Source organism: Microtus oregoni, unplaced genomic scaffold (assembly GCF_018167655.1).
Source record: "Microtus oregoni isolate MIOR12 unplaced genomic scaffold, Mior012 000006F_ref0000085, whole genome shotgun sequence".
NCBI lineage: Eukaryota > Metazoa > Chordata > Mammalia > Rodentia > Cricetidae > Microtus > Microtus oregoni.
This window is the reverse complement of record NW_024543065.1, coordinates 2,004,228-2,031,186: the sequence shown is the minus strand read 5'-3', so window position 1 is coordinate 2,031,186 and position 26,959 is coordinate 2,004,228. Positions and strand designations below refer to the sequence as shown.

At 43.6% G+C, this 26,959-nt stretch overlaps 1 protein-coding gene across 1 annotated transcript; it reads right to left on the bottom strand.

The window, feature by feature from the left end:
- Positions 1 to 1,603: 1,603 nt before the first annotated feature.
- On the bottom strand, positions 1,604 to 26,738 carry Ifngr1 (interferon gamma receptor 1). Its single transcript, XM_041654302.1, has 7 exons — positions 26,563 to 26,738; positions 16,563 to 16,677; positions 13,002 to 13,165; positions 10,531 to 10,706; positions 7,959 to 8,145; positions 3,999 to 4,123; positions 1,604 to 2,241 (listed from the first exon to the last, which is right to left on the bottom strand). Exons 1-7 carry the CDS (start codon positions 26,672 to 26,674, stop codon positions 1,687 to 1,689), a joined length of 1,434 nt encoding a protein of 477 aa, XP_041510236.1. The 5' UTR covers positions 26,675 to 26,738; the 3' UTR covers positions 1,604 to 1,686.
- Positions 26,739 to 26,959: the final 221 nt, after the last annotated feature.

Below are 26,959 nucleotides of genomic sequence, written 5' to 3'. Positions count from 1 at the left end.
TCTTTGGTTCATACAGCACCCAGCCGGTGTCACTTTTCTTGGAAGGTTGTATAATTTTAGGAGGTGGAAGGTCACTGGAGGAAGTGGGTCACTGGAGGCTTTTAAATTGCCCCTTCCCCCTTCTACTAACTCTGCTTCCCAACTGCTGTACAACACGACTTCTAGGGTTCCTGCTCTTCCCACTGAGTTTTCCATGCTGCGATGGGCTGGAGCCCTTCAGCCTGTAAGCCAGAACAAACTTTCTACCTATATTGCTTCTTGTGAGGTTTTGGGTCACATGAACACAAAGTAATTAATACAGGAAGTTGGCACTGAGCGTGGTAAGAGCACTGGCAGAATCCAGGGCTGGGCTTCTGGTACCTTCCTCATGTTCTCCAGCTTACCTATTAGATAGCCTTCCCTGGACCTGATGCTCAGTTTCCAGCGAGGCTGGCTGGTAGGTGAGGCCTGTTTGGGGGCTACAGGCAGGTGCAGTCACACCCAGCTTTTTATATGTTGTTGAGGATCTAGACTCAGGCCCCCATGACTGTCCTGAAATATAGCAGGGGCTATATTTCTACTGTTTTAGTGATCGCAATAATTCCTCTAAGACCGATACTGCTGGCACCCACGTGTTAAGCATTCTCTCTGTACAACACTCGTCTCAAGGTTTCCTCCTTCACTGCACAGGGAAAGTGTCCTTGACCCCTGCTCTCCAGTGAGACCTGCTTTTCTTTCGGAACTACTTGGAACAGGCTATTCCTCACTGGCTACTTACTATAGAAATGTCCCATTCTGTAAGTTTTTTTTTTTTAATGTGTGAATGTTTTGCCTGTATGTATACCATATTTGTGCCTGGTGCCAACAGGGTCAGAAGCAGGTGCTGGATCTCCTCGAAAACTGGAGTTATGGATGTTTGTGAACCACCGTGTGGGTACTGGGAATTGAACCCCGGCCCTCTGCAGCAAGATCAGCAAAGGCTCTTAACAACTGAGCAGCCCTCCACTCCCCACCCATTTTAAAGGAAGAGATTACTTTTAGAATTACTTTGTAGCTTAGATATATAAACTAGAAAATAATTCTATAGCATTAATGAGTAGCAACAAGTAATGTATAAAACACATCAACTAACTATAAAAGATTGCCCTCATGCTTCGATAAATGAATACCCAAATAAGTTTTGGTTTCAAAACATTTTACTTAAAAATAACAAGTAATGCTCCATAAAAAAAAAAAAACATGTACAAACTTCCACTGAGATGCTCTATCAAATTCTGTCAGCTTGAAGTAAACTTTAAAGTCCAACTTAGAGGAGCTTTCAGCTTTCCCATCAAAGTGAAGCTTTAAACATACTATATACATGAACTTACAATTGTGAAGGCATATGAAAAAAAAATTGCCCAACATGTCCCTTGAGGTGCTAAGGACTGAGAAGCAGCAACTGCAGGAAGCAAAGTTAACAGAGGAAAATTCACCGCTGGTAACGCACCCAGAAAGGAGCTCATAAGCAATGATACGGTCCTTTAAAAAGTCTCCAAGTTTTCGGAGTAAACTCCGCAGTGTCCACAGGCTCCTTACACATGGATCTAAATCAAGGCGTTCCATGCCGTTAGTATCAGCTAAGGTACAACTCCTTTTCACGAAATCAAAGCAGAAAAACCACCGAGGAAAATCCGATCCTTCGCCGTCGGCTGGACTCAGGTGGTCTCAGGATGGCTCCTTGGCATCTGTTGGGAGTCTATACCCAATCAAAGACTCCTTCCCATCGCCGCCATCCACGAGAACATCCACGAGCACGTGCGGTTTATCATAACCAAAGGAGGTGGGGGCCTTCCTCACCGGCTCGGGCTCTTGTTCTGGTGTCTTTGTTTCCGGGTTACTGTGCAGGAGAAATTCGGAGTCGGCTATGGAGCTGCCGGATCCCACGAGGCCACTGTCGGAGCCGCTTCTGGAGTGGTAGGGCGTGAGGCTACAGGGCTCTGACTGGTTACTACTCAAAAGGGAAGAACTGCCTCTCTGTATTGGCGTTGGAGGGCTGTCGGGGGCCACAGCAGTGCTTCCTTCGGGGATCATAGGCTCGGCTTCGCTAGAAAGTTTTTCGTGTTCTGTTGTTCCTGGGTCTCCTGGAAGGGCCACCGTGGACAGGCGCTCTTCACAGACCACGGTCTCATTCTCCAGCACAGTTGACTGGCACGATGTGACAAGTGAGGTATACTTGGATTCAGGTTTTGTCTCTGAGGTGGCATTTTTTACAACAGAGAGCTAAATTGAAAGAAAGTGAGTAAAGATAGAAAATTATTGAGTTTAAATGCCTATTAAAAAAGAAAAGGCTTAAAAAGCAAATGACTTATTTCATTAAACATGATTAAAATAAGCTCACTGCATTCTTCTTTTTCTTGATCTTTTTGTTTGTTTGAGACAAGGTCTCATGTAGCTTAGGCTGGTCTTGAAGACACTATGTAGCAGAGGGTGACCCTGAACTTTGTGACATGCCTGCTTTTACCTCCCAAGGGCTAGGACATAAAATGTGTGTCACCAAGTGCCTTGACTTTTCTATTTATTTATTTCTTTAGAGACAAAGTCTTACTACATAGCTCTTGTTGGCTTGGAACGCAGGCTGGCCTCAAACTTACAGAGATTTACCTGCCTCTGTCTTCCAAGTGCTGGGATTAAATGGGAGCCACCACACCCAGGTGGCCTTTTCTCTTTTAAAAATGATTTTTAAAGGAGTTATTTATTTTATGTATACGGTGCTCTATCTCCATGTACACCTGCAGGCCAGAAGAGAGCATCAGATCCCAAAATAGATGGCTGTGAGCCACCATGTGGCTGCTGGGAATTGAACTCAGGACCTCTGGAAGAACTGTCAATGCTCTTAAGCACTGAGCCATTTCTCTTTTTAATAGAACTTATTTAAGACTAAAAATATGACGTCATTAGGCATCTCATAAATGCACGTTGCCTTTTGCACACCATCTTCTATGTGTCTGTGCAATGCAAATTTCATGCCAGTGACTTGGCATTTCTTTGATGTTTTCTTTAAAAGACACAGAACATTTAGAATCTTTCACACATTCTTATTTATGAAATTATTTCCTCAGGATAAACGATTGGAAGGATTATGTAAAAGGCTGCCATGCCGGCAGCTTCCTGGCAAGGGGCATACAGTTAATCTTTGCCGCCACTGCTGCAGGGTCAGGTTCATTTCCCTGCTCCAGTGAGGAGGGTGTGGCTTAAAACATGGTGGTCTCTTGCTTACCTACTAGTGAGGAGGACGTATAGGGGACATATATGCACAGTCTCCTCACTGTTGATAGTTCTCTGCCACCTTAGAGACAGCTTTGCTGCAGCCAATTCCACCGCGCCCTCTGCACATCACAGATGTTATTCTTGTCGTTTCTGAATCAATGTGTCATCATTTTATTCCCCTTCCGTGTTCTTTAAACCATGTCGAGAGACTAGAGTGTGCCTACACTTCAATGTCAAGTGTGATAGTTTCACTTTGGGCCATCTTGCCTTCTACATGCCGGCTGCGATGAAATATTTGCATGTTTGCAGCTCTTCAGAAGCTAAGTTTTGGGGGCTGTAGGCTGGCTCTCCCATATGCTGCTCCTGAGGGCTAACACATCATTGCCTCTTGAAGAGTCATAACCAACCCCCATCCACCAAGTGGGCAAGCTCTTCACTGGCTCACGCACAAGCCTGTGTGCACTGTGCACTTACACTGATTGTACTACTGTTCCTTCTGGACCTTTAGCTCCTTACCAAATGTGTCAGTTTCCATCCTGGAAATTATACAAAAATTTCACTGGTGCACAGTGAAATATATATGGCTTGGGTGTATGGCAGATCAAAAGATTCGTTTTTAGTGAAGAGTACTATAATAAGATTAAACAGAATACTATTCATCAGTGCACATACAGCATTTTTCTGAATGATACTTAGTATCGGAGGGACTGCTAAAGAAGGTTCAAATTAATGCTAGCGTGTATAATTAAATAAATAATTAAATATATTACCAAGGACTTAGGTAGCGTTATGCTTTTTCTTTTACATGGATTCTTCTTCATCTGCCAATATGCAAATACCAGGATAACAATTACAAAGAGGGTTAGAGGAGCAACAACCAGAATCCAAATCGAATCTAAAAAGAAAGAAAGAAAGAAACAAATAGAATACTTCTATTCTGCATCAAAGAAGTCTTAGCGCCATTCTTCAGCAGATGCACATGTTCATATCAGCAGTACTTGAAAGAACACTGGACAGAACTGGGCAATGCGACTGAGCACACAGCGCTGTACATCCTAGCTAGACGTCAGGCTCCTCCCGGGGCTGCAGTTCTGAAGCACCCTAGGACTACACTGCCTGGACACAAGGTAGCTGAAATAGCTTCTTAAACCTCTCTACAGCCTCACATCAGGGTGTGACCAAGGGATGCTTTTCCCTCACTTACCAAGGCATTTTTAAAATGCCCCGCCTTAGGAGAAATAAATTCCAGCAACACTGCTGGTAACTCTTAAAACAATTCAGCCATGTTCCTTCCTCACCACTTAAACATCTGAAGACTCCTGTGCCTGTAACAACACACACGCTCAGGCACACAAAGGAGCAGGCACAGCAGTGAGGATTGTGTGCGCACACATAGCCTTTGTGTAGGTTGTTCTTACTCCGCTCTCTTATTCTCAAAAAGTCATCATCAGCATTTCCCAGAGTCCTCTCTTCTAAAACATAAACAGTAGTCTAGATATTGTGACAGTGTGTATTTCCTTAACAGCATCCCATGACTCTAATTCTGCTCTACAGCTGCTTCTCTGGAATAATAATTACATGTTACTGCTTAACGAACGCTTATACCATATCTACTATGGGCTGTGGTTAAACAAATATATCATTATTTGTTTATGTATATCATTTATATAAATCATTATAATATTACATCATTACAATAGCAATAAATAAAAAAACAAAAAACCCCACAAAATAATGATTATGAGTGTTGCATCAGAAGTCCCACTGAAATCCCACTGGGCTGAGGAAACAGCATGTACGACCTACATGTGACAAGGGACAAAACAATAGCTAACTTGCTGCCACCATGTGACCACTAAATCTTTTTTTTTTGTTTGTTTTTAAATTTACAAAATTGGATTTGGGATAAGTGCATCAATTTTGTATATAAAGTAGGATTTTGTTTTCCAAATAGCTTAACAAAGCACATTAGCACAAAACGCACTGCACTGTTTTAAGTCATATTTAAAGTTTTCATAGAATGGCCTAAAAGTTATTAATATTAAATTTTACACATATGGTCTAAAATTTCAGCCTAGATTTTCATCATCCAAAAAAGACATCTATTGGGCTTAAGGAATAGCTCAGTGATTAAGAGTACTGGCTACTTTTTTAGAGGACCTGGGGGTTAAATTCCCAGCACCCACAAGGCAGCTTACAATCATAGAGTCCCAGGGGATCTAATGCCCTCTTCTGGCCTTCTCAGGAACTGCATACACGTGGCCCATAAAACAAACACAAAGACACAACACCTATATATATAAAATAAAATTTAAAAAAATGATAAATGAATACAGAAAAGGTACAGGATAATCAACAGCATCAATATTAAATTTGGTGAAAAGAAATAATTGAGGATAACAACCAATACAGCAGATCCTGGGATTTCTGCAGACAATAAGCTATTAGGTAAGTGCTTCCTGTGTTGCCATAAAGTCAGTTCATGATACCTATCACCTGCTAAATTTTGCTGATAAGGTAATTATACTCATATTATTTAATGGCCCCAAACTAAGTTGAGCATAAGGACTATAATGGTCTGCTCTATCCCTTTAAGAGATAAGCCATGCCCACTCCCTCCCGTCTGCCCAGGCAAGCTGATCTTCAGCTTCCAGCCTGAGTCCCCTCTCTTTTCCATCTCTCCCCCCAAGAGCCTTCTGTCTCACTCCATTCTCCCCTTCCCCCCCTGTTTCTCTCTGCTCTTCCCCCGTCTCCCCTTCCCTTCCATAACCCACTAAATAAATATACAACCTCACTCTGCATGGCGTGCCTATCCATGTCTCTGTCTCTCACCTGCTGTGTGGCTCTCTGCCTGGGAACAGCCGCCTTCGGAGACCTGCAGCATGATCTTGTGGCATGCCCATCTATTTATCTCTCCTTGTGAGACTCACTGCCCCTCGTGACCCACTGCAGCCACTTGGGGAACTGTGCCATCCCTGCTTGGGACTGGCTGCTCTCGGGATCTGCTGCCCACTGCCACCGCTTGGGGACCTGCAGCATTTCCGCCTCTGCAGCCGCTTAGGGATCCATGGCATTTTTACTTAATCCATTACAAGGACAGCATTCTTAGTGGCTATGTGAACATGGAAACATTCTTTTATCACTGTATCTATCTACTGTTTTCTGATGGCTAGCATGTAAATGGGAAGCATATTGGCAATGTTTTACATTAAGGGATTAGTGACATAATCTCAGCAGAAGGGTTAAATCTTGTCATAAAACATTTATTAAGTTAGCAAAAGTTATACATATATAGGGCCATGATAAATGGTCAGTGTTCAGATAGGTTTAGTTTACACATGTCATTGGTATTCTAGTAAACTGTAAGGAGTTTTGTTTGGGTTTTAATTAGTGATTTTTTCTATTAATGTATTATTGGCAAATTGTTATGGTCCTGGATTCTATAAGAAAGCAGGGCAAGCAAGCCATGAGGAGCAAGCCAGTAAGCAGCACCCCTCCATGGCCTCTGCATCAGTTCCTGCCTCCCAGTTCCTGTCCTGTTTGACTTCCTTCAGTGATGGACTACGATGTGGAAATGTAAGCAAAACAACTGGTTCCTTTTCCTCCTCAAGGTGCTTTAGCCATGGTGTTTTATCACAGCAACAGAAAGCCTAGCTACAAAGACAGACTCTGAGCAGCATTTCAGGGCACTGTCACAGGAGAACCCGCGCTCAGAAGAGTACGTCACCTTGGGTCAGAAATGTGAAGTACTACATGTGGCATTTTTTTCCCCCCATTTTTACTATTGTTGACATAAAAACCAGAGCTTTCACCTTAAAGAGAACAAGAGACAAGTTTATTCTTGAGTTACTATGAGTGACCACAGACCAGGAACACAGATTTACTTCATTCAAAATTCCATGTTCCGGCCGGGCGGTGGTGGCGCACGCCTTTAATCCCAGCACTCAGGAGGCAGAGACAGGCGGATCTCTGTGAGTTCGAGACCAGCCTGGTCTACAAAGGGAGTTCCAGGACAGGCTCCAAAGCTACAGAGAAACCCTGTCTCGAAAAACCAAAAAAAAAAAAAAAAAAAAAAAAAAAAAAAAAAAAAAAATTCCATGTTCCGATGTGGAAGCAGCTTCAGGGGGTTTTGAGAGTTTTACAGAAGAAAGTCGTAAGTCAAGGTAAGTTTTAAATATGCTGGTGGGTGCACCCGAGAGGCAGGCACATGGAGATGGGGGAGCTATCTTACAGGCCCACGATGCTGACGACAGTCCTAGCTCTTGGACTGGTGGAAGCTAGTGTTCTAAGTAAATAGCTTCTGAGATTTTTACTTATTTTCACAAGGTGTTAGTTCAGATTCAGAGTTGGGCAAGGCATGGCTGTTGCAGAAGTGAAAACCAGCCCAAGATAAAGTAATCTGCTGCCGACTCTCCTGAACTCCAGTCTCTCCACGGTACAGTTCCCAGAGACTATTCGAAGGACAGACACCTGTGTGCATGATTTTATAAATTTGTTATGTATCTTTCCTTTCCTGGGTCACTCATCTGGTGGCTCCCTAATTTGGTTGCTGTAGTATATCTCAATGCCAGAGAAACTGTCTTGTTTTTAATTAGGAGCTTCTCTGGGGAAAGGATGTTGGATGTTTTTAAAAGAAAAGGTGCCTGTAAGTTGTAAAGCATCTCGTTTCTTGCACACCGCCGCACTTGAGTTAGCACTCTGTCTTCAGCTGGGGGAAGGCAAGTGCTTACCCTTTCTGCTGTTATGGACAAGGGAAACACAGACGTCCTCTGATTTATCTGTCATAATGTCCCAGTATTCTGAGTGTCCGTTTACGGAAACACAGTATCTGGAATCCAGTGCGGACACTGACATGTTGAACTGGCACCCATCTTCACCGCAATCGTCCATATTGATTTGATGATTTGTATACAGGACCTACGTAGAAAAACACCAGGAAAGTGTAAGACTTCTTTAATCTCAGGGGGACAATCATTGCACTATCCTAGGTAAACACTGAAGGAAAACATGCAGAGAATGAACATGAACTTCAAATCAGCTTTGATATTAAATAATAAGTCAACCAGTGATATCAACACAGCATGAGGAGATACATCTGTTAAAATGTTCTCCATGGGAACAGGTATTGTTTGAGACTTGCAGATTCTAAGGGTTCAGGGGCTGTGGAACTAGCCAATGCTTGCTTATCCAGTGCTTAGAGCACTAGAAACATCTGGGGAAGGAAAGCATTTTACAGAAAGCGTAAGGAAGTAGCTACATGAAGCTGCAGGGTCACTGTGTGGTAAGTGCATCATAATGCCCCCAGGGATCCTTTGTGCACTCACAGTTCGTTCATTCCACTAGTTACAGCACATGGTCACCCGCGATAGGGCCTGGACACACAAAAGCGGGATTGGAGCTTGGCTAGATATCCAGCGTGACTCGTCGTGTATTAAAGGGCTAGTCTCGGACTGAGGGTATACCTGGCCGAGACCTCTATGAGACAAGCCCCATGGGTTAAGCTTTGTGTATAAAATGTCCCTCACCGGCTTATATAATAAGGCCTAGGTCTTCAGTTGGTAGCGATATTATGGGAAGTTCTGGAATGTTTTAGAAGTGGAGTAAGTGGGTCATTTGGGGTTTAGCCCCTGAGGGCGCCTTGTCCTGGCCACTCCTGCCTCATGCTTCAACATGTCCTGTCCAAGCATATGAAGCCAGGTGACCATGGACTGAATCCTCAGAACCTGAGAGCCCAAATGAACCTTTACATCTTTAGGTTATTTCTGTCAGATCTGTGGTCACGGTGATGAGAAAATAGTGAATACAGAGGTCCTAGCTCACAGGGGCATGTTCTTAAAGTGGATTGGGAGTCATGCCCTGTGTCCCGATCCTGCCATGGCCTCCATGCTTCTGCTCTGGTTTGAGGTGAAATCTTTTGTGATCGTGGTATATAGTGTGGTGCATGCCTTATGTGTATGAGGTCATGGGTTTGGTTCTCAGCATGAGGAGACAGGGAGAAAGAGTGGTCATCACTTGTACACACGCCGCAGTGATGTGCTCCGACTGCTGCCCTTGCCAGAGCTGAGTGGACGCAAACATCACCCTTCGTGTCTCCTAAAACTAAGCTGAATAAACTTTCCCACTTTGCAAGCTGGCTGGCTTGGGTGTGTGGTCAGGTGACTAATACATGTGTATTAAAGCGTTGGTTTAATTTGCCTTTGTTTAATAATTGTTTAATAACAATTCGGTGAGGATAAGAGCTAAGAAAGTCAGAAAGTCAGGAGCACTGTAAGATGAATCCTTTAAGGAACAAGGGAAAACCAACCAGATCACCCAAAATGAAATAACCTGCTGAGTATGGAAAGAATGCAGAGGAGATAGCAACCCCTGAACCCAAAGAATAAGCGGGAATGTGCCAGATGGGAATGGTGAAGGGCGTTATGGGAAAGTGTATGGAGCTTCCAATGAGCCATGGGGCAAGCAGCATCTTACCTAAGAAAAAAGAACAAGTCAACCTGTACAATGCCTGCTGTTTCCACATGCCCCCTGTACCCCTCCCCCAAGATCATTGGCCCCTGGTGCTGTCCCCACATGCCACCTGTGCTCTGCTGAGATCTCTGCCTTTCCTACATCCTATGTTTCAAATGATGTCCCCACATATAGCTGCAGGGACCAGCTTCAACCCCAGTACTGACTCCAGCTGTCTCCTTTCCCAGGAGGGTTCTCTGACCCCTCCACTGAAAGCCACTATTCCATCCCTGCAGACTGCCCACGTCCTCTGCTGCACTGGGATTATCCCGAGATTTGTCTGGGTCGTTCACTTGTGTAGTTCTGTGTCCTTAGACGGCACACAGTATGGTTTCGATGACTAAACGACAACACTGTGCAGAAAGGAGGGAGAACAGTTTGAATCAATTATGGACTCTACACCAGTGCCAGAGTAAAGTAATTATATCACTGTAGTTACACTGTTTGCTTACCTTTCAGAAATAAATCATAGCTATATACTATTTTATACACTGCATATTATCAGTAAGGAAGAAAGAAAGAAAAAATCCTTGGATGGTCTCCGTCTTACGAGTGGAGAAACAGATACATAGAGAAGAGGCCATCCTAGAGAGGCGAGGAGAAGACTGCACCGTCCGGCCAGCGCTGGCGACTAACTCCATACATGTAGGTTTTCTTTTCTTACCAGCAATCTATGCCCCACACATCGTATCACACACACGTGAGCAGTGCACCTGCATTACAGTTTATGTCAACAACTCACACAAGCAAGAGAATGATTCCTATCTTTACAAAAGATAAAAGAGAAACACACACCTCCCCATTTATAAATTTTCGCACATATAGGGTGTAGGAGAACGTATGGCAGGCGCTTTCATCCCCATACATGACCCCATACTTCTCTCCATTTATAACCACCGCAGGGTGGAGCACATTGACCATGAGCTGGTCTCCCTTCACGCTGATGTCCAGGGCCGGTGCTCCAACTTTTCCTGGGAAGAAAGAGAAAGTGTCATTCCTCCCAGCATAGCTACTACGTTTACCTAAATCAAAGGACACATGGGAACAACTCTGCCAAGATCTAGAAGAAAGTCTAAGAATACAGTGTTTAATAAATCTCAGACAGGAAGCTCTTGTCTAAAGCCTGCTTTGCCGATTTCATTTCACCTCTGACTTTGTCTTTAGGAAGGTACACTTTGTCATAAACGTGGGTTTTCAGAAGATGAAAAGGCTGGGCTGGTGGTACTCGCCTGTACTGCCTACCGTTTAGCAGGGTAGAGCAGGAAGACCATTAAACTCAACAGCTATGAGTGTCAAAATAAAAAGCAGAAACAGCAGGCTGGAGATGTGGCTTGAAGGTAGAGCACTTGCCTAGCAACGTAAGGCCCAGAGTTCATTCCCCAGCACGCCGCCCCCACATAAACACACAAAATAGAAACTCAAGCAAATACCTTCTCTTTTATATTTATTTTGTAGCTTAAGGACCCTGTTTTCTAAAAATTGATTCTGAAAAGGCCCTTATTTGTTTGTTTGTTTATTTAATGTATGTGAGTATTTTGCCCGCATATGAGTCTACACGTCACATACATGCCTGGTGTCTGTGGAGCTTAGAAGAGTCCCAGGGTCCCCTGGAACTGAAGTTACAGGTAGGTGTGAGCTGCCAGGTAGGTGCTGGAATTTGAGCCAGGTCCTCTGGAAGAACAGCCAGTGTTCTTAACCATGGGGCCACATGTCCACCTCCCGGAAAGTTCTTTAGCTATCTTCCTAACTGAACCCAGCGTCTTAAACATTCGTGGGGGTCTGAAAGATGGTTCTTAAAAAGCTTGCTAATGGTTCAGTTTTTACCATGAAAATCAGAACCAGGGACTCAAGTAGTCTTTGCACAACCTCTGTGTTTCTGGTGTATGGGGCTTGTGTGGTGAACATGTACCTGTGCTTTCCACACGTACCGCACACATACTGTCTTCCACCCAGGTCTAGTGTGGACTTTCCAGTGTATCTCAGGCATACTTTCAGGGACATGGTAGGTCCTTGATAAATCTGTGGCAGACAAATCTGACCTAAAGATGGTGTGTACTAGATGAACTCAGAGAATAGAAATACCTAAAGTAAGCAAAGCGGGGGGCTGCTAGGAAAGCCTTGGGTATACCCAGAAAGCTGGAGCAGAATCAAGGCAAGTGGGCGCCACAGGCATGATGGCATGGACATAACCAGGCACAGGGGGTGAGCTAGGAAGGAAGGGAAGTTGGAAAGGATGTCATGGGGGTGAGTGGACTAGGGCACAGGCTAAGGTGGGATGCCCCAGAGATGAGACCTGACTCCAAACATTCTGGAATTGCAGTGAGAGCCGAGACCAGTGAACCATAGGGTAAGATGCTGGCATGGCAAAAAACTGAAAACCGTAGGCTCAGACACATGAAAGAACTCTGAACTTCTGTTTCTTTGGGACGGGAAGGCTTCAAATTCTTCACTAACCCTTGATCTTCCTGCCTGAGTCTCCTGCCTGCTGGATGACAGGTATGGGCCACCATAGCCAGCTTGAAACTCTAATGTACTAACGTATTATGTCAATGTATTATTATGTTGGTATTTATGCTTCAAGGACTTAAGGGAGGTAGCAGGAATGAACCCAGTGGCCAAGTCCTCTGTGATCTAACTTTGAAATAAATTCTACATTAGTCAGGGAGGGAAAGGCTGATGGCTAACTATGCTGAACTGCATTGATCAGGATTTGAAAGGACTGGATGCTAAATGGTTTTAAAAATGGCAAAGGAAAGGCCAGTTGAGTGCTGTTTTGTGGGGCCTGGAAGGCAAAGACATTGGCTCCTTAAATTCTGTCATATGTTTACTAGATACTTGTGGCAACTGTCAATAAAGCAAACACACATAGAAGTGTAAGAACTTCCCAATTAAAATGTATCCATGTAGGGCTAGCGATATGGTTCAGTGGTTAAGAGCACTGGCTACTTTCCCAGAGGACCCAGGTTTGGTTTCCAGTACCTAGATGGTAGTTAGCAAACACCTATAATGGCAGTACCAGGGGGATCCAACGCCCTCTTCAGGCTTCTGAGGGTACTGCATAAATGTGGTGCACAGACATACATGCAGACAGATAGACAGAAATCTTAAGGAGTTATCCATGCACACAATCTACTTACCGTGTAGATAGATAGACAGACATACAGATAGACATACAGACAGACAGACAGACAGACAGACAGACAGATAGATAGATAGATAGATAGATAGGTATCTTAAGGAGTTATCTGTGTACACAAACTACTTACCATGTCGGCACAAAACAAACTCTTCTGACTCTGCATAGGCAGATTCTTTCTGCCCAAGATTGGCTTTAACTCTGGCCCAAACAGATGCTTCTGGGTCTTTAATTTGTTCGTAGATATTACAACAATGACCCGAAACGTTGGTGCAGGAGTCAATCCATCCTTCCCTAAAATGAAGAGAGACACACGATGAATCTTATCACCACACAAACTTCAGTTATCCTTCTGTATTCTGCTTTGATTCCTGGCATGTGCTTGGAAGAGCTGAAATAGGACAAGATAGAGAAGCCAAATGAAAGAAACCCTTACTCTTGAATTGGATGTGCAATCCCAGCACCCTTAATCCAAAAAAACTCTGGAAATCCAAATGACTCTAAAGTCCAAGCCTTTTGGTTTTTTTTTTTTTTTTTTTTTGGTTTTTTTCGAGACAGGGTTTCTCTGTGGTTTTGGAGCCTCTCCTGGAACTAGCTCTTGTAGACCAGGCTGGTCTTGAACTCACAGAGATCCGCCTGCCTCTGCCTCCCGAGTGCTGGGATTAAAGGCGTGCGCCACCATCGCCCGGCATGTCCAAGCCTTTTGGGCAGCCATCTAAGGTCACAGAGAAAAGATGCTACACCATTCAAAGCTGTTTGTTTCCCGCATGAAATTCGTTATTCAAAATATCGTATAGACTAGGGGAGCAGCTGAGTGACAGAAAGTTTGTGGGACATGCATTAAGCTCTGTCTTCAATCCAAATTTTCAAATACAAAAATTTATATTTTAATAAAATGAACAAAACACCATAAAAACTACAATTGCTATACTTTTAGGTTATATGTGGATAAGGTATATATGACCTAAGTCTCATGTTTAGACTTAGGGCCCCCCTTAGGTATCTACTTAGGTATATATAAACCTTTCAGGATCTAAAAAGTCAGAATATGAAATACTCCTGGCCCCAAGCATTTGAGATAAGGCATATATAACCTTCGCTGTGAATTCTTTTGTAGGAGATAGAACTCACATAATACATTTCATATTTAAGTTTCAGACTCCACTTTTAAACCCTTATGAATCACAAATGTGAGTCAATTACAAAATCAGACATATTGCAAAAGCTCTTCATTGTGGTCAGGTTTTTCTTTTAGATTTATCTTTCTAGTAAAATTTACAGGTATCGTAGAAAGACAGCACCTAAGGTATCAGCTTTACTTGCCAAAACATAACACTTTAGAAGTTCCTTGTCCACACAAGAACCTTTCATTCTCCCAAGTTCATTACTAGTCAATGACATTATAGATACAGGTTTTCTTTCTTAATTTTTAATTTATCATGTTCTTATTGATATTGCTGCTTAAGCTGTCCCATCCTTTGGTTAGTAAGAACCTACTTCAAGATGGCTTCAAGATCCTTTGGACATGTCCCCATCATCTGTGTCTGCCACAAGGAGACTTTCTAATTACTTTCCTGTCTTCCCAGGCTGAGGCTGTTTCTTGGAGGTACAGTGTTTGTTGTTTATGTGAACAAGTTGGACCTTAGCCCCACAAAGACAAAAACCTGATAAACCAGTCTAACAAATCAAACTCCCTCAAATCCCTATAAAAACCTTTATTTTGTTTTTTTGGCTTAACACTGGAATCAGCATTTCTCTAAGAAACATGAAGTTCTTCCAGTTGGTTTCCACACATTGCTTGTTACCCATTCCTGCAGAAAGCCGATCTCTCTGGCTTCTGGGTTCTCACTCCCTGCCCTTCTTTTCCCAGAGTAAGACAGCACCCACACAAACAGTCCATCTCTTTCATCTTCCCCAACGAGGCACAGTACATAGACCTTATAGAACTTAACTTTTCTTTCATTGAACAATATAGTCCGGAAATCACTACATTTAGGTTCATAAAATATGAAATTTTCTTCATATTTTACAAAGCTAATACAGTAACCCATTTTTATAGCAGTCATGTGTTCAATCTCCTATTGAATCTCAAGTTGTATTTTTAGAACAGTGTGTCTTTCGGGTAAGTTCCTAACCCTAACGTGGAATCAACAGACCTAAAAGCAAATGCTGACAGGAGAGACAGCTCAGTCAATCAAGTCCTTGCTATGCAAAGTATCAGGACCTGAGTTCAAGCCTCATAACCTACATTAAACAAAACAAAAAATAAATAAGGAATGACATTTGAAGTTGTCCCCACCCTCCACACGTATGTGTGCGTACATGCACACACTCTTGCATACACACACACACACACACACACACACACACACACACACACAAACCTGCACTCATGCATCCAACAAACACAAATGCAGCATGGGAGATGGCGGTGCAGTGCAGTGGTAGACAGCTTACCTAGCATGTGTAGAGCCTTGGGTTTGATCTCCAGCACCACAAAAAAGTGCCAAGGTACACATAGTAAAGTTTGTTAGATAAAAGTTCTTTCCCCAGAGCCGGATCTATTTACATTCATATTATTATTAGGGTTTCTGTCTCCCCGAGTTTTCAAACAGAATGTTTTCAGAGTTTAATGTTTCTGTCAATTTACTAAGCGACCGTGTTGGAGAGTTTTATGTCAATTTGACACAAGCTAAAAATCATTTGAGAGAGGGAACCTTGACTAAGAAAATGCCTCCATAAAAGGAGCCTGGACACAGCCTGTGGGGTATTTTCTTAGTGATTGATGGGGGAGGCCCGGTCTACTGTGGGTGGGAACACTCCTGGGCTGGTGGTACTGGACTGAGCAAGCCATGGGGAGCAAGCCAGTAAGCAGCACCCCTCCATGGCCTCTGTATCAGCTCCTGCCTCCAGGATCCTTCCCTGTTTGAGTTCCTGTCCTGACCTCCCTTCAGTGACGAACAGTGATATGGAGGTGTAAGCCAAATAAACCCTTTCCTCCCAAGTTGCTTCCGTCACGGTGCTTCACCGCAGTAACAGAAACCCTAACTAGACCGAGTTATAGTAACGAACAGCTCCTGAAATATCTGTGGCCTTGTGCTGAGCAGGATACTCACGCCTTCATGCGGTTTTGCTCCACAGGTTACTTAAAAGAACACACTCAGGATAGACCTTTGTGCTAGTGCTAACACCTTTATCAAATTACCAGTTTGCATGATACCAAGCCTGGGAGAAGGATTCACTGTGATCTGAAGGGCAGATACAAAGGTTGCCTTTGTAGCATGCCTATCAAGTGGTTAACCTCCATTCCTTATTAAATCATGAGGCGACAGATCCACACTGAAGTCTTGTTTTCCAAGACTTGACTTGTGAGTATTTATTCCGAAAGACTGGTAAGGCGCTGTCCAGGTGGTGTTGGCCCTCCCTGACCTTAACTGCACTGCATGTGGCTAGTCCTTGCTAACAGCTAACAAACCTTAGTTTACTCAGAGACTAGAGAGAAATCCTGGACGGCCCTAGTGCTTCTCTGCTTCACCATCGAGTAGGGCTAATCTGGATCCTTAGCATTTTGTGACATCTGCAGACAGCCGATAAAAGTCTGGTGAGGGATTTTGGAGGACCACAGAGTTGCCTGGACTATGAAAGGATTCGGCTTAAAACCGAACAGAAATAATAACTGAGCAATACTCACCCATAGTTTTTTATCTGCGCAGTAAAAGTGGGAGTCTGTGGCATACCCTGGTATTTCCAGCACAGGACAGGGTTCAAGTTATAAGACGTAATCAGAACATTCATTGGTGCAGGCACTGTAAGAGATTCAAAACCAAAAGGGGTCACAGTAAGAAACTAACATCGGCAACAGAAAGCCTTATGCAACGGCACGTTAGTCCAGCAAGCACACAGAAGTGGAGGCAGTGCAGCAGCTACTGAAGCCATTTCAATCAGAGCGAACTCACAGGACATGTTCTATTGAAAATGCGCAGGCGACTTCTGATTCACTTTAGGCTATGCAAACATCACCACGACGTAAGGCGTGATGGTTAATTCTCGATGTGCCCTTGAATATATTTAGTCACCCACTAGAGAAACCTCGGCAGGTCTCTGTGACAGCAGTTTCTGGAGAAGTTAGCTGAGGAGAGAAGACCCACCCTGGATGTGGGAGGCATCATTCTAAGACAGTGGTCCTCAACCCCTGGATTGATTCCCCTATGGCAACTTTCTATCTAAAAAAAAAAAAAATACACTGTGATTCATAACAGTAGCAAAATTATAGTTATGAAGTAGCAATGAAAATAATTCTATGGTTGGTGGGGTCACCACAACATGTGGAACTGTATTAAAGGGTCATAGCATTAGGAAGGTTGAGACCACTGTTCTAAGGGGTCCCAGACTGAACAAAAAGAGAAAGGTGAGGGAAGAAGTAGGGATTGTCATCATCTCTCTTCCTGACTGGGTTCAGTGTGACTGAGTTGACTCCTGCCCTCTGCTGCCACCCCTCCTCCCGAGGACAAACTGCAGCCCTCAGACTGTGAGTCAAAACAGTTGCTTCTGTTGGGTATTTTGAAACAGCAGTGGGAACATGAACTAGTATATATGGGGAACACAAACACAGCCTAAGACAACTCCCACAACATTTGAACAGCTCCCATAAACAAACACACTGCCTACCATAATAACAATCATTTATTCGCTTCACTGTGATCACAGAGTTCTCAGTGTTTGCCAGCGCAGACTGCTCTCAGTGTCTACAGAAGACCTGGCCACACTCTTACTCGAAAATGCCACCAGGCTCTCAACACTGCCTCCTGGGGGGAAGGTGTGCTGTTCTTTTCTAAACAGCACACGGAAATCTGCCTAGCAACACGGAAGCAGACACTGGTCATCCAGTGTCATCAACACTGCTTCCTGGGCTGTGCCTTTTCTCCCTTTAAACCACTCCTGCAAGATTTGTGGGGAAGACTCCCAAGAGTCACAGGGAGAGGGCTGATGGATGATCACAAATGTAAAGATGGTGATGTGACCCCAAATTTAAGATCATTCCATCTTACCTGGACATTAAGCATGACTGACTTAAAAAGCTAAAGCACATCAATGCATGAGGATGTGCGCAGGTAAGGTGGCTCCCTTGCACACCTGGCCATCTTCCGCGAGTGCTCTAAGAGCACCCAAACCCATGCTTATATAATTTTTCAATATAATGATATGAATTATGCTTACTTAGATTGTTCTAATCAAGAATTACACCCCAGGCCAAATCATTAAGAAACCCAGGTCCTTTCCCAGTTATCTGTTAGATCGCTCTTTTGGACTTTGTCTTCTGTTGAATGAGACATTGTGATAATTTTAATTATCCCACTTGACACAGCCTAGACATTATCTGGGCAGAGAGTCTCAGTAAAGGATTGCATAGATCAGGTTGCTGTGTGGACGTGAAGAAACCTAAAAGTGGGTTGTACAATTCCTGGATTTGGAAGCTGAGCAATTAGTATGCACACATTAATTCCCTTCTCTGTGCTTTGAGAGTGGATATGATGTGGCTAGCTGCTTCATGTTCCCTGTGCCTGGACTTCCCCTCGATGACAGACAGTAATCTGGAATTGTGAGCCCAAATAAACCCTCTTCCTTTCAGCTGTTTTTGCCAGGGAGTTTTCATCACAGCAAGGCAAATGAAACTAGGACACCTATTAGTTTACATATGTAAAATACCTGCTTGGAAACACCTACCAGATGTTTTCACCTATAATAAACATTTTTAATATTTAAGACCAGACTGCTCCGCTGTTTTAATTCATAATTGTTTAACACATGCATTATCTTTCTATCTAGGGGACTGTAGGTCAATGAAAGAGTGGCTGCCTGCCATGAGGAAGGCTGCAGGCTAATATTCCAATGCCCGCACCCCATGCCACATCATTAAAGGTCACAAATCCTACTGCCATTTCCCCCCTAGTACTTCTTCCTTAAGTTGTGACTTACGAAAACACATGATTTTTGTTCCCAAGGGGACAGTATGCAATGTCTGTAGACATTTTTGGTCCTGATAACTTGGACTCTTAAGTTGGGAAGGGGTCCACCACAGGCATCTGAAGGGCAAAGGTCAGAGAGGTTGCTGAGGATCCAACAATGCTATGGACAGAGGAGCACCATGGCAACGAATATCCAGCTCCAAAGGTCAAGAGCATAACAGTTGGAGAAACGCGCTATGTATGTCTATAATTTTAAGTAGCTCTTTACTGTTTGGAGGGGGAAATGCTTTTATTCTAAAATGCTTTATGATTACTGTATTTCATTCTCTCCCAGTACATTTGTTTTGAAAATATATCTAGTTTCTATATTATTTATCAACATAAGGTAAAGCTTATGACAAAGAAAGACAGATTATGAAGAAGGGGAGTGGGGTGGCACTCAGCAGGACTTGCTTGGTCTTTCTGTGGCCATTAGCCAGACAACTGCAAACTTTCTACTATGCTTCCAGAAACACCACAGATGCATGCTGAGACATCAGTACCTATAAGCTTTGGTTTTCTAAGCAGCTTCCTTGAGGGCAAGCCTAAACACACTGCTCTTGCCTGGCTCCTTCCTTTCCTGATTTCTTGAAGACTGCCACAGCCACTCACAATATGGAAACCTGGGGCTTCCTTAGGAGGGTGTTCTTTCAGAGAGTGTGTCTGGACTTCTGCCTTCCCAAACAGCCTAGGTTCCAGTTAATAAACCATGGTTTAAGAATAAATAAAAGCTTCTGCTCCCCCTCTTAAGAACAATTCAACATTAATACCAAATAACCAGCCCACAATGACTACAGCTTGCGTGTGTGTGTGTGCGCACACACACACACACACACACACACACACACACATCTCAAACGAAACCAACACACTAAGTGAACCAGGTGTGGTGGGGCACACCTATAATGCCAGCATTTAAGTGGCATTTGACTGGGAGTGTTTAGAATTCCAAGATCAGCCTGTGAGATAAAAAAAGATTACAAAAAAAAAAAAACACAAAAAAAAAACAGGTCAGGTGGAGGTGGGTGTTCATGATGAATCTGAACTACTTTCAGAAGTCATTTCTCGGTTTTGACACCGGCAGCCTCTACAGAGCTGGAAAACAGCAAAGCATCAGTTCTCTCTCGCTCTCCGTGCTCTTTCTGTGAGAATTGCATACATGCACATGATGATTTGATCAAATTTATCCCCCACTCCCTCCATCCATATCCCTTATCACCCTGTGTCCTGCTAAACTTCTGGAGCTGTTTTTTTGTTTTGTTGTTTGTTTGTTTTTTAAGAGCTCTAGTCCCTTAAGGCTGCCTGGCTGTGCCTGGCTGTAGGGACTTATGCTGGGAACGTGTACAGCCTGAGGGGGCTGGGTGAGATCTCTGAATTTAACTGGCGCTCTCCTTCCCCAAGTAGCTGTCAACTGCTCCTTAGTGAGAGGAGGTCTTCATGATCCCTTCTCCCAACCAGGATGGGATTTTGAATGGTTTGACATTTATCCTAAAAAACAAACAAAACAATTTATCTTGGAATAAACCTAACCAAGGAAGTAAAAGACCTGTACAATGAAAACTTTAAAACAATGAAGAAATAAATCAGATGTCAGAAGACGAAAGACCTTCTGTGCACATAGATTTGTAGGGTTAATATTCTGAAAATGGCCATCCTACCAAAAGCAATGCACAGCTTCATTGTAATCCTCATCAAAATTCCAAAGCAATTCTTCACAGAAACTGAAAATGATCTTAAAATTCATATGGAAGCACAAAAGACACAGGAAAGCCCAAAGAATCCTAAGCAATAGAAACACTGCTAGAGGGATCTCATTCCCTGAGTTCTGGCTATACTATAAAACTATTGCAATAAAAATAGCATGCTTCCTGCATAAAAACAGAGACATTAATCAACTGAGTAGCACTGAGGATCCAAATGTAAGCCCATGCTTCTATAGTCACCTGAGTTTTGACAAAGAGGCCAAAAAAACACATTGAGGAAGAGACAGCGTTTTCAGCAAACAGTGCTGGACCAAGCGGACAGCTGCATGCAGAAGAATGAAGCTGGACCCTCATCCCTCACCCTGCACAAAACTGCAAATGGATCAGGAACCTCAGCAAAAGATCTGCTATCCTGATTTCCTTTAAACCACTTTTCCATAGTTAACCTGCCAGCGTTCACATTTTGACAAGAAATGAGCAAAGACCAGGTGGTGCCTTCCACGCCTTGCTTGGGAGCCTCCTGGGCTGATCACAGGACCAGGAGCACACTTTCTACTTGCACATCATGAAAGCTGCTAAGCCTCCTCCTCCACGGCACAAGGATGCCCCTTCCTCCAACTTCTAACAGCGAGCTCTTCCTTTTAAAACCGTTTAAGTTTTTTAAGATTTATTTTTATGTGCATGAGTGTTTGCCTGCATGTGTAGGTGTGCATCCCAAGAGTGCCTGGTGCCCGTGGAGGCCTGATCCATGGGAGGTGGAGTTACACATGGTTACACATGGGTGCTGGGAACAAAACTTGAGTCTTCTGCAAGAGCAGCAAGCATCTTTAACCCCTGAGCCATCTCTCTACTACTTAAGATCCTCTTTTTAACTATTCCCAATAGAAGTAGGTTTCTAACTGTACATATACAATATGAAATCCCTGCCTTGAGGAAAAGGCACATAGAAGCCACTCTGAATACTTTCAATATTATCAAAGTTCATTTATATTTAGGAAGAAGCCACTGAGTTATGCAACCTAAAACCGCAAGCAATAACACTCTTGTACAGCATCGGGTTCTTTGTTGTTGATTGATTGATTGGTTGGGTTTTTTGAGACAGGATCACACTGTAGATGTAATGAGCATAGTAAAAAAAAAAAAAGTCTTTTAGTCATATAAAAACAGCTTAGTCAGGATCACCACTATACCCAAGGCTGCACCTGACAGCCAGAATCCAGGGACATCACTCACTCAAGAAAACAGACACATGACTAGTACTCCAAAACTCATACTGGGGAGCATATAAGCAGAGACCAAGAGGAATGCCCTGCTCTGCACATTGGAAGAGATGCCAGCTTGATCTACACTGTGCAGGAGGGAGAGACTCTCCCAGAATCTGACCCTTGAATCAGAGACTGCTAAGAGACTGGACTTGACCTTCAGCTAAGATATGTCGCCCAGGAGAGCAGCCTTGGGGAGATAGGCTTACAACCATAGTGAAGAATTTAGAGTGTGAATCGTGTGTGATGACCCTCATCATAATAAAATACTATCTATGCGTGTCGACCTTCTTGTTTGAGACAGTAGCCCAGGCTGGCCTCCAAATCACTATATATCTATCCCACATCAAGCAAACAGGCGGTGGGAAGAAGTGTCAACGGATTATAGCATGACTTACTACTAAAGAGACACTTTTGGTTATTATACCAAATGACATCACCTGTGGTTTAATACAACCAGAAGAGAAACCATGTGGTTAGGCTACTAGACACCACTTTTGTCTTTGCCAAACTTACACGACAACTGTCACACTCGTCAGTAAGTTTCAGATTTTATCACCTGACCTCTACATTACAGTGCGGAGTGGCGGAAGTTACCAAGGTTCATAGCAAGCTTCTATTCGGGATATATTTACACTAAGTAAAAATACGCACGGAGGAAGCAAAGAGGCAATATTATCTCTGGAGTTTAAGATGACACTAGAATAGTTTCACAGACTAAAACAACCTTACAGATTTTGTGGTCTCTTGAAAACAGACGTTTTCTGGAACTTGTTTTCAGAAAAGGGGCTCTGAATTATTTAATTCCCAGACTCCTTCAACTCAAAACCAAAGGTCATAATGAAATCAAACATCCGGACCCTTTTCCAAACAGCTGACCTCCAGAGCAAAGGTCTACAGGCCTGCAGATAGGAAGAGCTGCACGGAGACACCTCTGTCTTCACAAGGGTGATGCCTTATTGCAAACTGAGAACTGGAATGAGGAATCTACATAAGTAGAAAATACCAAGGTTTTGTTATTTCTGTCAAAATAAATTTATGACTACCTTCTCCCACCGGAATGGGCCATTCCCAATCTGTGGGAAGAGCTGTTCTCCTTCATGCACTTTAGCTTCTGTTTGGGGAGGCGGCAGCAGGTCGTGGGTTAAGCTGAATAGGGTATCTTCAGACTCCCTTACCACTTTCTTTATTTCAGTCACTGACCCCAGGGTCTTGTGTTCTGTCACTGAACTATAGTTGAAGTCCCTGGGCTAATTTATTCTTAAAGTGAAAAATAGAAAAAATGGGAACTGGAAAAAAAAAAAAAAAGCAAACTGGCCTTTTCTGCTAAAAACAAAATAAAAAACAAGTGAATGCTAGAAAAATGAGTTTCACTCCTGAGCAAATTTTAAATTTCTTATATTGATCTTGATGATTTTTGTTTAAAAAAAGGCCAATACAGATCTTCATACATAACTAAAATAATTTAACATTAACTATTATCTGTTGAAGTAATGTTACACACTCTAAGTGATAGTGATTCCTGTATACCAGACTCTACAGGGCACAGCTCAGGTATTCTCCAAGCCATCCCATGAATGGCAGGATTATGGGACAGACTTTATGAAGGAGAAAACAAAACTTTGGGGAAAGTAAGTAAAGATAACAGCGCACAGTGCCTTGTTCATTTTCACTAAACGTCCTTGTGACTGCTTGCTAAAGCAAGGGCTATTGTCTCCACATGTAAAGGCGGAGCGGAGATGATTGCTTTCTGATAACTTCACAAGAATCTGCCTCACGCAATCGTGCTGTTTTATGGCTCACCGCGAAACCTGAATAACGCATTACGGCAAGTCCCTTCCATAACTCAGACAGGACTAAAATGGGTATTTTGTATTTTGATTATGAATCCCCAGGGTATCTAGAATAAAGATGTCACTTGAATAAGAAAATTACAAATGAGCCAATTCCTTTCTCTCTTGAAGTCACTTCATACTAACCAAAATCTCGTTCTGATTACCTGCACAATTAAAACAAAACCATCTACACTATTTCTGCGTGTTGCTAAATTTTGCATGTTAACTTTTAAAGTTATATTATAAAATTAATATATAAATAATATATAATATAAAATAACATATTAAAAATTAGTATAAAATGCTAGGGTCCAGAGCAGAAGGGAGCAGAACTTATCACAGAGGGCAGGATTTGAAGACTTGGAAACCATGAAGTCACAGAGAGGAACCTCAGCAGAAGGAAGTGCCTGGCACTCCATTTAAGGCGCTGCCCCAGCGGGCAGCTGGATCATTCTCTCTGCCCACAGCCAGAGTCCAACGGACTCTGCCTTCTCAGTATTCCTTCAAAGGTCGCCTCCCCTCCATTGCACAGACACTCCTCAAGGAATCCCTCTGCCGCCTTGAGCTCTGGCCTCCTAATGGGTTTTCTTCCTCATTCTACTTTATATGATGCCTGGCTTTTCTTAACTAGCATTATCTAAACCTGCACGAGGTCACCCATCACACCAGGAATAGGGGGCGCATTATTTTCTTGGTGCAGGCCCTTCACTTCTGTCGGGAACATTATGCTTCTATTTTTGAAAATCCCATACCACACCTTCCAACAATGTCCTTCCTACACCAGTTGGCCTCCAGTCAAGCTAGGGAAATCAGAGCCTTCCTTGTGGGATGTTGCTTGGATAGAAGTTGCAATATTTTAAAACCCAAAGGCTACCAGCACTTACTACTATTGCCAAATAGGTAATCTGTCCATAGCCAGGCCTCTAGAAATAAGAAACGGTAAGCTGCAGCCTTCCTGTGTTCCAAGTGCTAGCTTCCTAAAACCAAGGTGATCGCTCTCATTTTCTGCTTAACTTGGATTCTCTGAGCCAATAAACTTCTCAGCTAAAGTCACATTTCCATCCCTTTCTGTTACACACAAGACTTTCAATTGCTTCGTCCTGCGGTCCTGACACACAGTCTATGATAAGACACTTACTATCCCTCTAGCTTAACATGGCACTTCCCATCTCTGTAAATGCAATTCTCTCTAGACCTCTGGGGCTAAGCTTGGGCTAACTTTCTCTGTGAAATCTTCCCAGAGTCCCCTAGGTGGGGTTTAGGACTCTTATCTTAGTTCCCAGCAGCCTTTAAGTAAGTTCAAGTTCTTATCGCGGTGTGTTGCTATCGTCCACGGGGACAGGCAGCTTGCCCTGGGTAATGGCTGTTGGCAGGGTGGTTAAGAACGTGATCTCTACCACTTGGGCAGCCCTGTGTGCCTCACTGTAGATGGAGCTACCACCGCCACTACATTAGAGGTGACTGGGAAAACAGACCTGTTATGCCTTCTGCTAAGACAGTTGCCAGCACCCAGTAAGTCCTAACCAAACTTGTCTTCCTAGCCCTTGGCACCATGCCTATCCTAAGGGATGACTAACGATTTGTTTGCTTGACATTTTCTTGAATGACTGACTGTATTCTCTGTTTAATTAAAAATGTTAAAGTACCAAAGTAATAGATTTTCACACAGCATTTTCATACAGACTACATACATGCCATCACGCTTTCTAATTTGTCCCCCAGTTGCTCCTGCCTCTGTTTCTGGTCGCCTCCCTCCCCCAAGAACCCTCCCTTTTGCATTCATGTCCCATCCATGTGTTTTATTACCCTGTTTTTATTGTTTTATTTCTCCTCTCTCTCATGGTCTCCTTGGCGCATGCACGCACGCACGCACGCACACAACACACACACACACACGTACGCACGCACTCCTGCACACACACACACACACACACACACACGAACACGCAGACACCACACACTTAAAATCTAGGTCTACACATGGTACGAAAACATAGTATTTTTTTCTGAATTGTCTCAATCTGGCTTATTTCACTTAACACAACTAACATTATTTCTGATTCTATTTTTCTGCAATTATTATTTCCTGTTTCCTTATACCTGAATGGAATTTCATTTTTGTATATGCACCTCATTTTCTTTATCTGTTCTTCTGCTGACTGACATCTAGGTGGCTATTTCCTATCTATTGTGTTTAGCTTTGCTTAGCCTTTGAAGATGAAGTCAAGGCAGGGCTGAACGGGAATGTTGCACACCTAACTGGAGCGCCTGGGAGTTAAAGGGGGTTGGGTATCTCCAAACCTTCCAGCAGCTGCTAGCTGGAAACATCTGGGGCACTAAAGACTAGCGACTGGGAGGGAGCGGATGCCAAGTTTCATCGCTCTCTCTAGAGCTCTATTCATGGAAAACTATCCCCTGCATGTATTCCCTGGTGTTTAATGTGATTAGCGGGTGAAATCAAAGGTTCTGAGGAATTAATTGCTCTATAGGAAGAACCCCTAAATCCCTACAGTTTCATACTTAAAAACCAGACTAGCAAACCAGAATCACTATCAATTGGCACATCTTTCTTCTCTCCTACACAAAGAATTTGGACAACACCCGGAAAATAAGTCTGTAAACAGTGAGTTGTATTTACAATGCCAAACGCTGCCCTGGAAACTAACTGTAACAGCTTAAACTTTAGTTACTAAAGGTTTGCGTTATTGCGTTGGCAAAGAAGAAGAGGCAAGAGTGGCCTGTAAACCGCGGTAAGCCGTGCGCCCCTACAGTCCCCGGACCCGGGACTGCCTTGCCCAGAGCGACACAGCCCGATTAGAAGGGACTTCCCGGCCTCCCGCCTGACCTCCAGCCCCAACCCTGCCCGCAGAGGCTCGGAGTTATTACCCGAGGGCGTCTCTGGATCCTCGGTGCTAGTCACGGCTCTGCTCGCGGCCTCCGCAGACAGCATCAAGACCACCAGCAGAATCATGCTGCTGGTTGCGACCAGCGGGTCCATTCCTGAGAAAGTAACAGGACTAACAAGGTCCCCGTGCAGCCCACGGCTCGCGCCTGGCGTCACGTCCGCCCAGCGTAGCGCTTATACCCGTAGGGGGCGGGTCTGGAGGGATGGGCGGGACCAAAGTCGAAGACTCCAGCCCCTGAGGGGCGTGACTTTAGAGGGAGGCGGAGCCTTGGCAGGACGAAGAGTAGAGGCAAAGGTAGAGACGGCCCATCGGGGGCGGAGTCAGGGCGGGGCCTGGGCAGAGGTTTGAGAACAAAGTGCAATTTGTAAGCGTGGACT

Bases quoted from the DNA above. Each gene is read 5' to 3' on its own strand.
- Ifngr1 (XM_041654302.1), bottom strand. From the start codon at position 26,674: ATGGACCCGCTGGTCGCAACCAGCAGCATGATTCTGCTGGTGGTCTTG. The intron at 16,678-26,562 runs GTAATAACTCCG...AATCTCTTACAG, and splicing joins GGATCCAGAGACGCCCTCGG to TGCCTGCACCAATGAATGTT. The intron at 10,707-13,001 runs GTAAGTAGTTTG...CTTTCTTCCCAG, and splicing joins GTTTGTTTTGTGCCGACATG to GAAAAGTTGGAGCACCGGCC.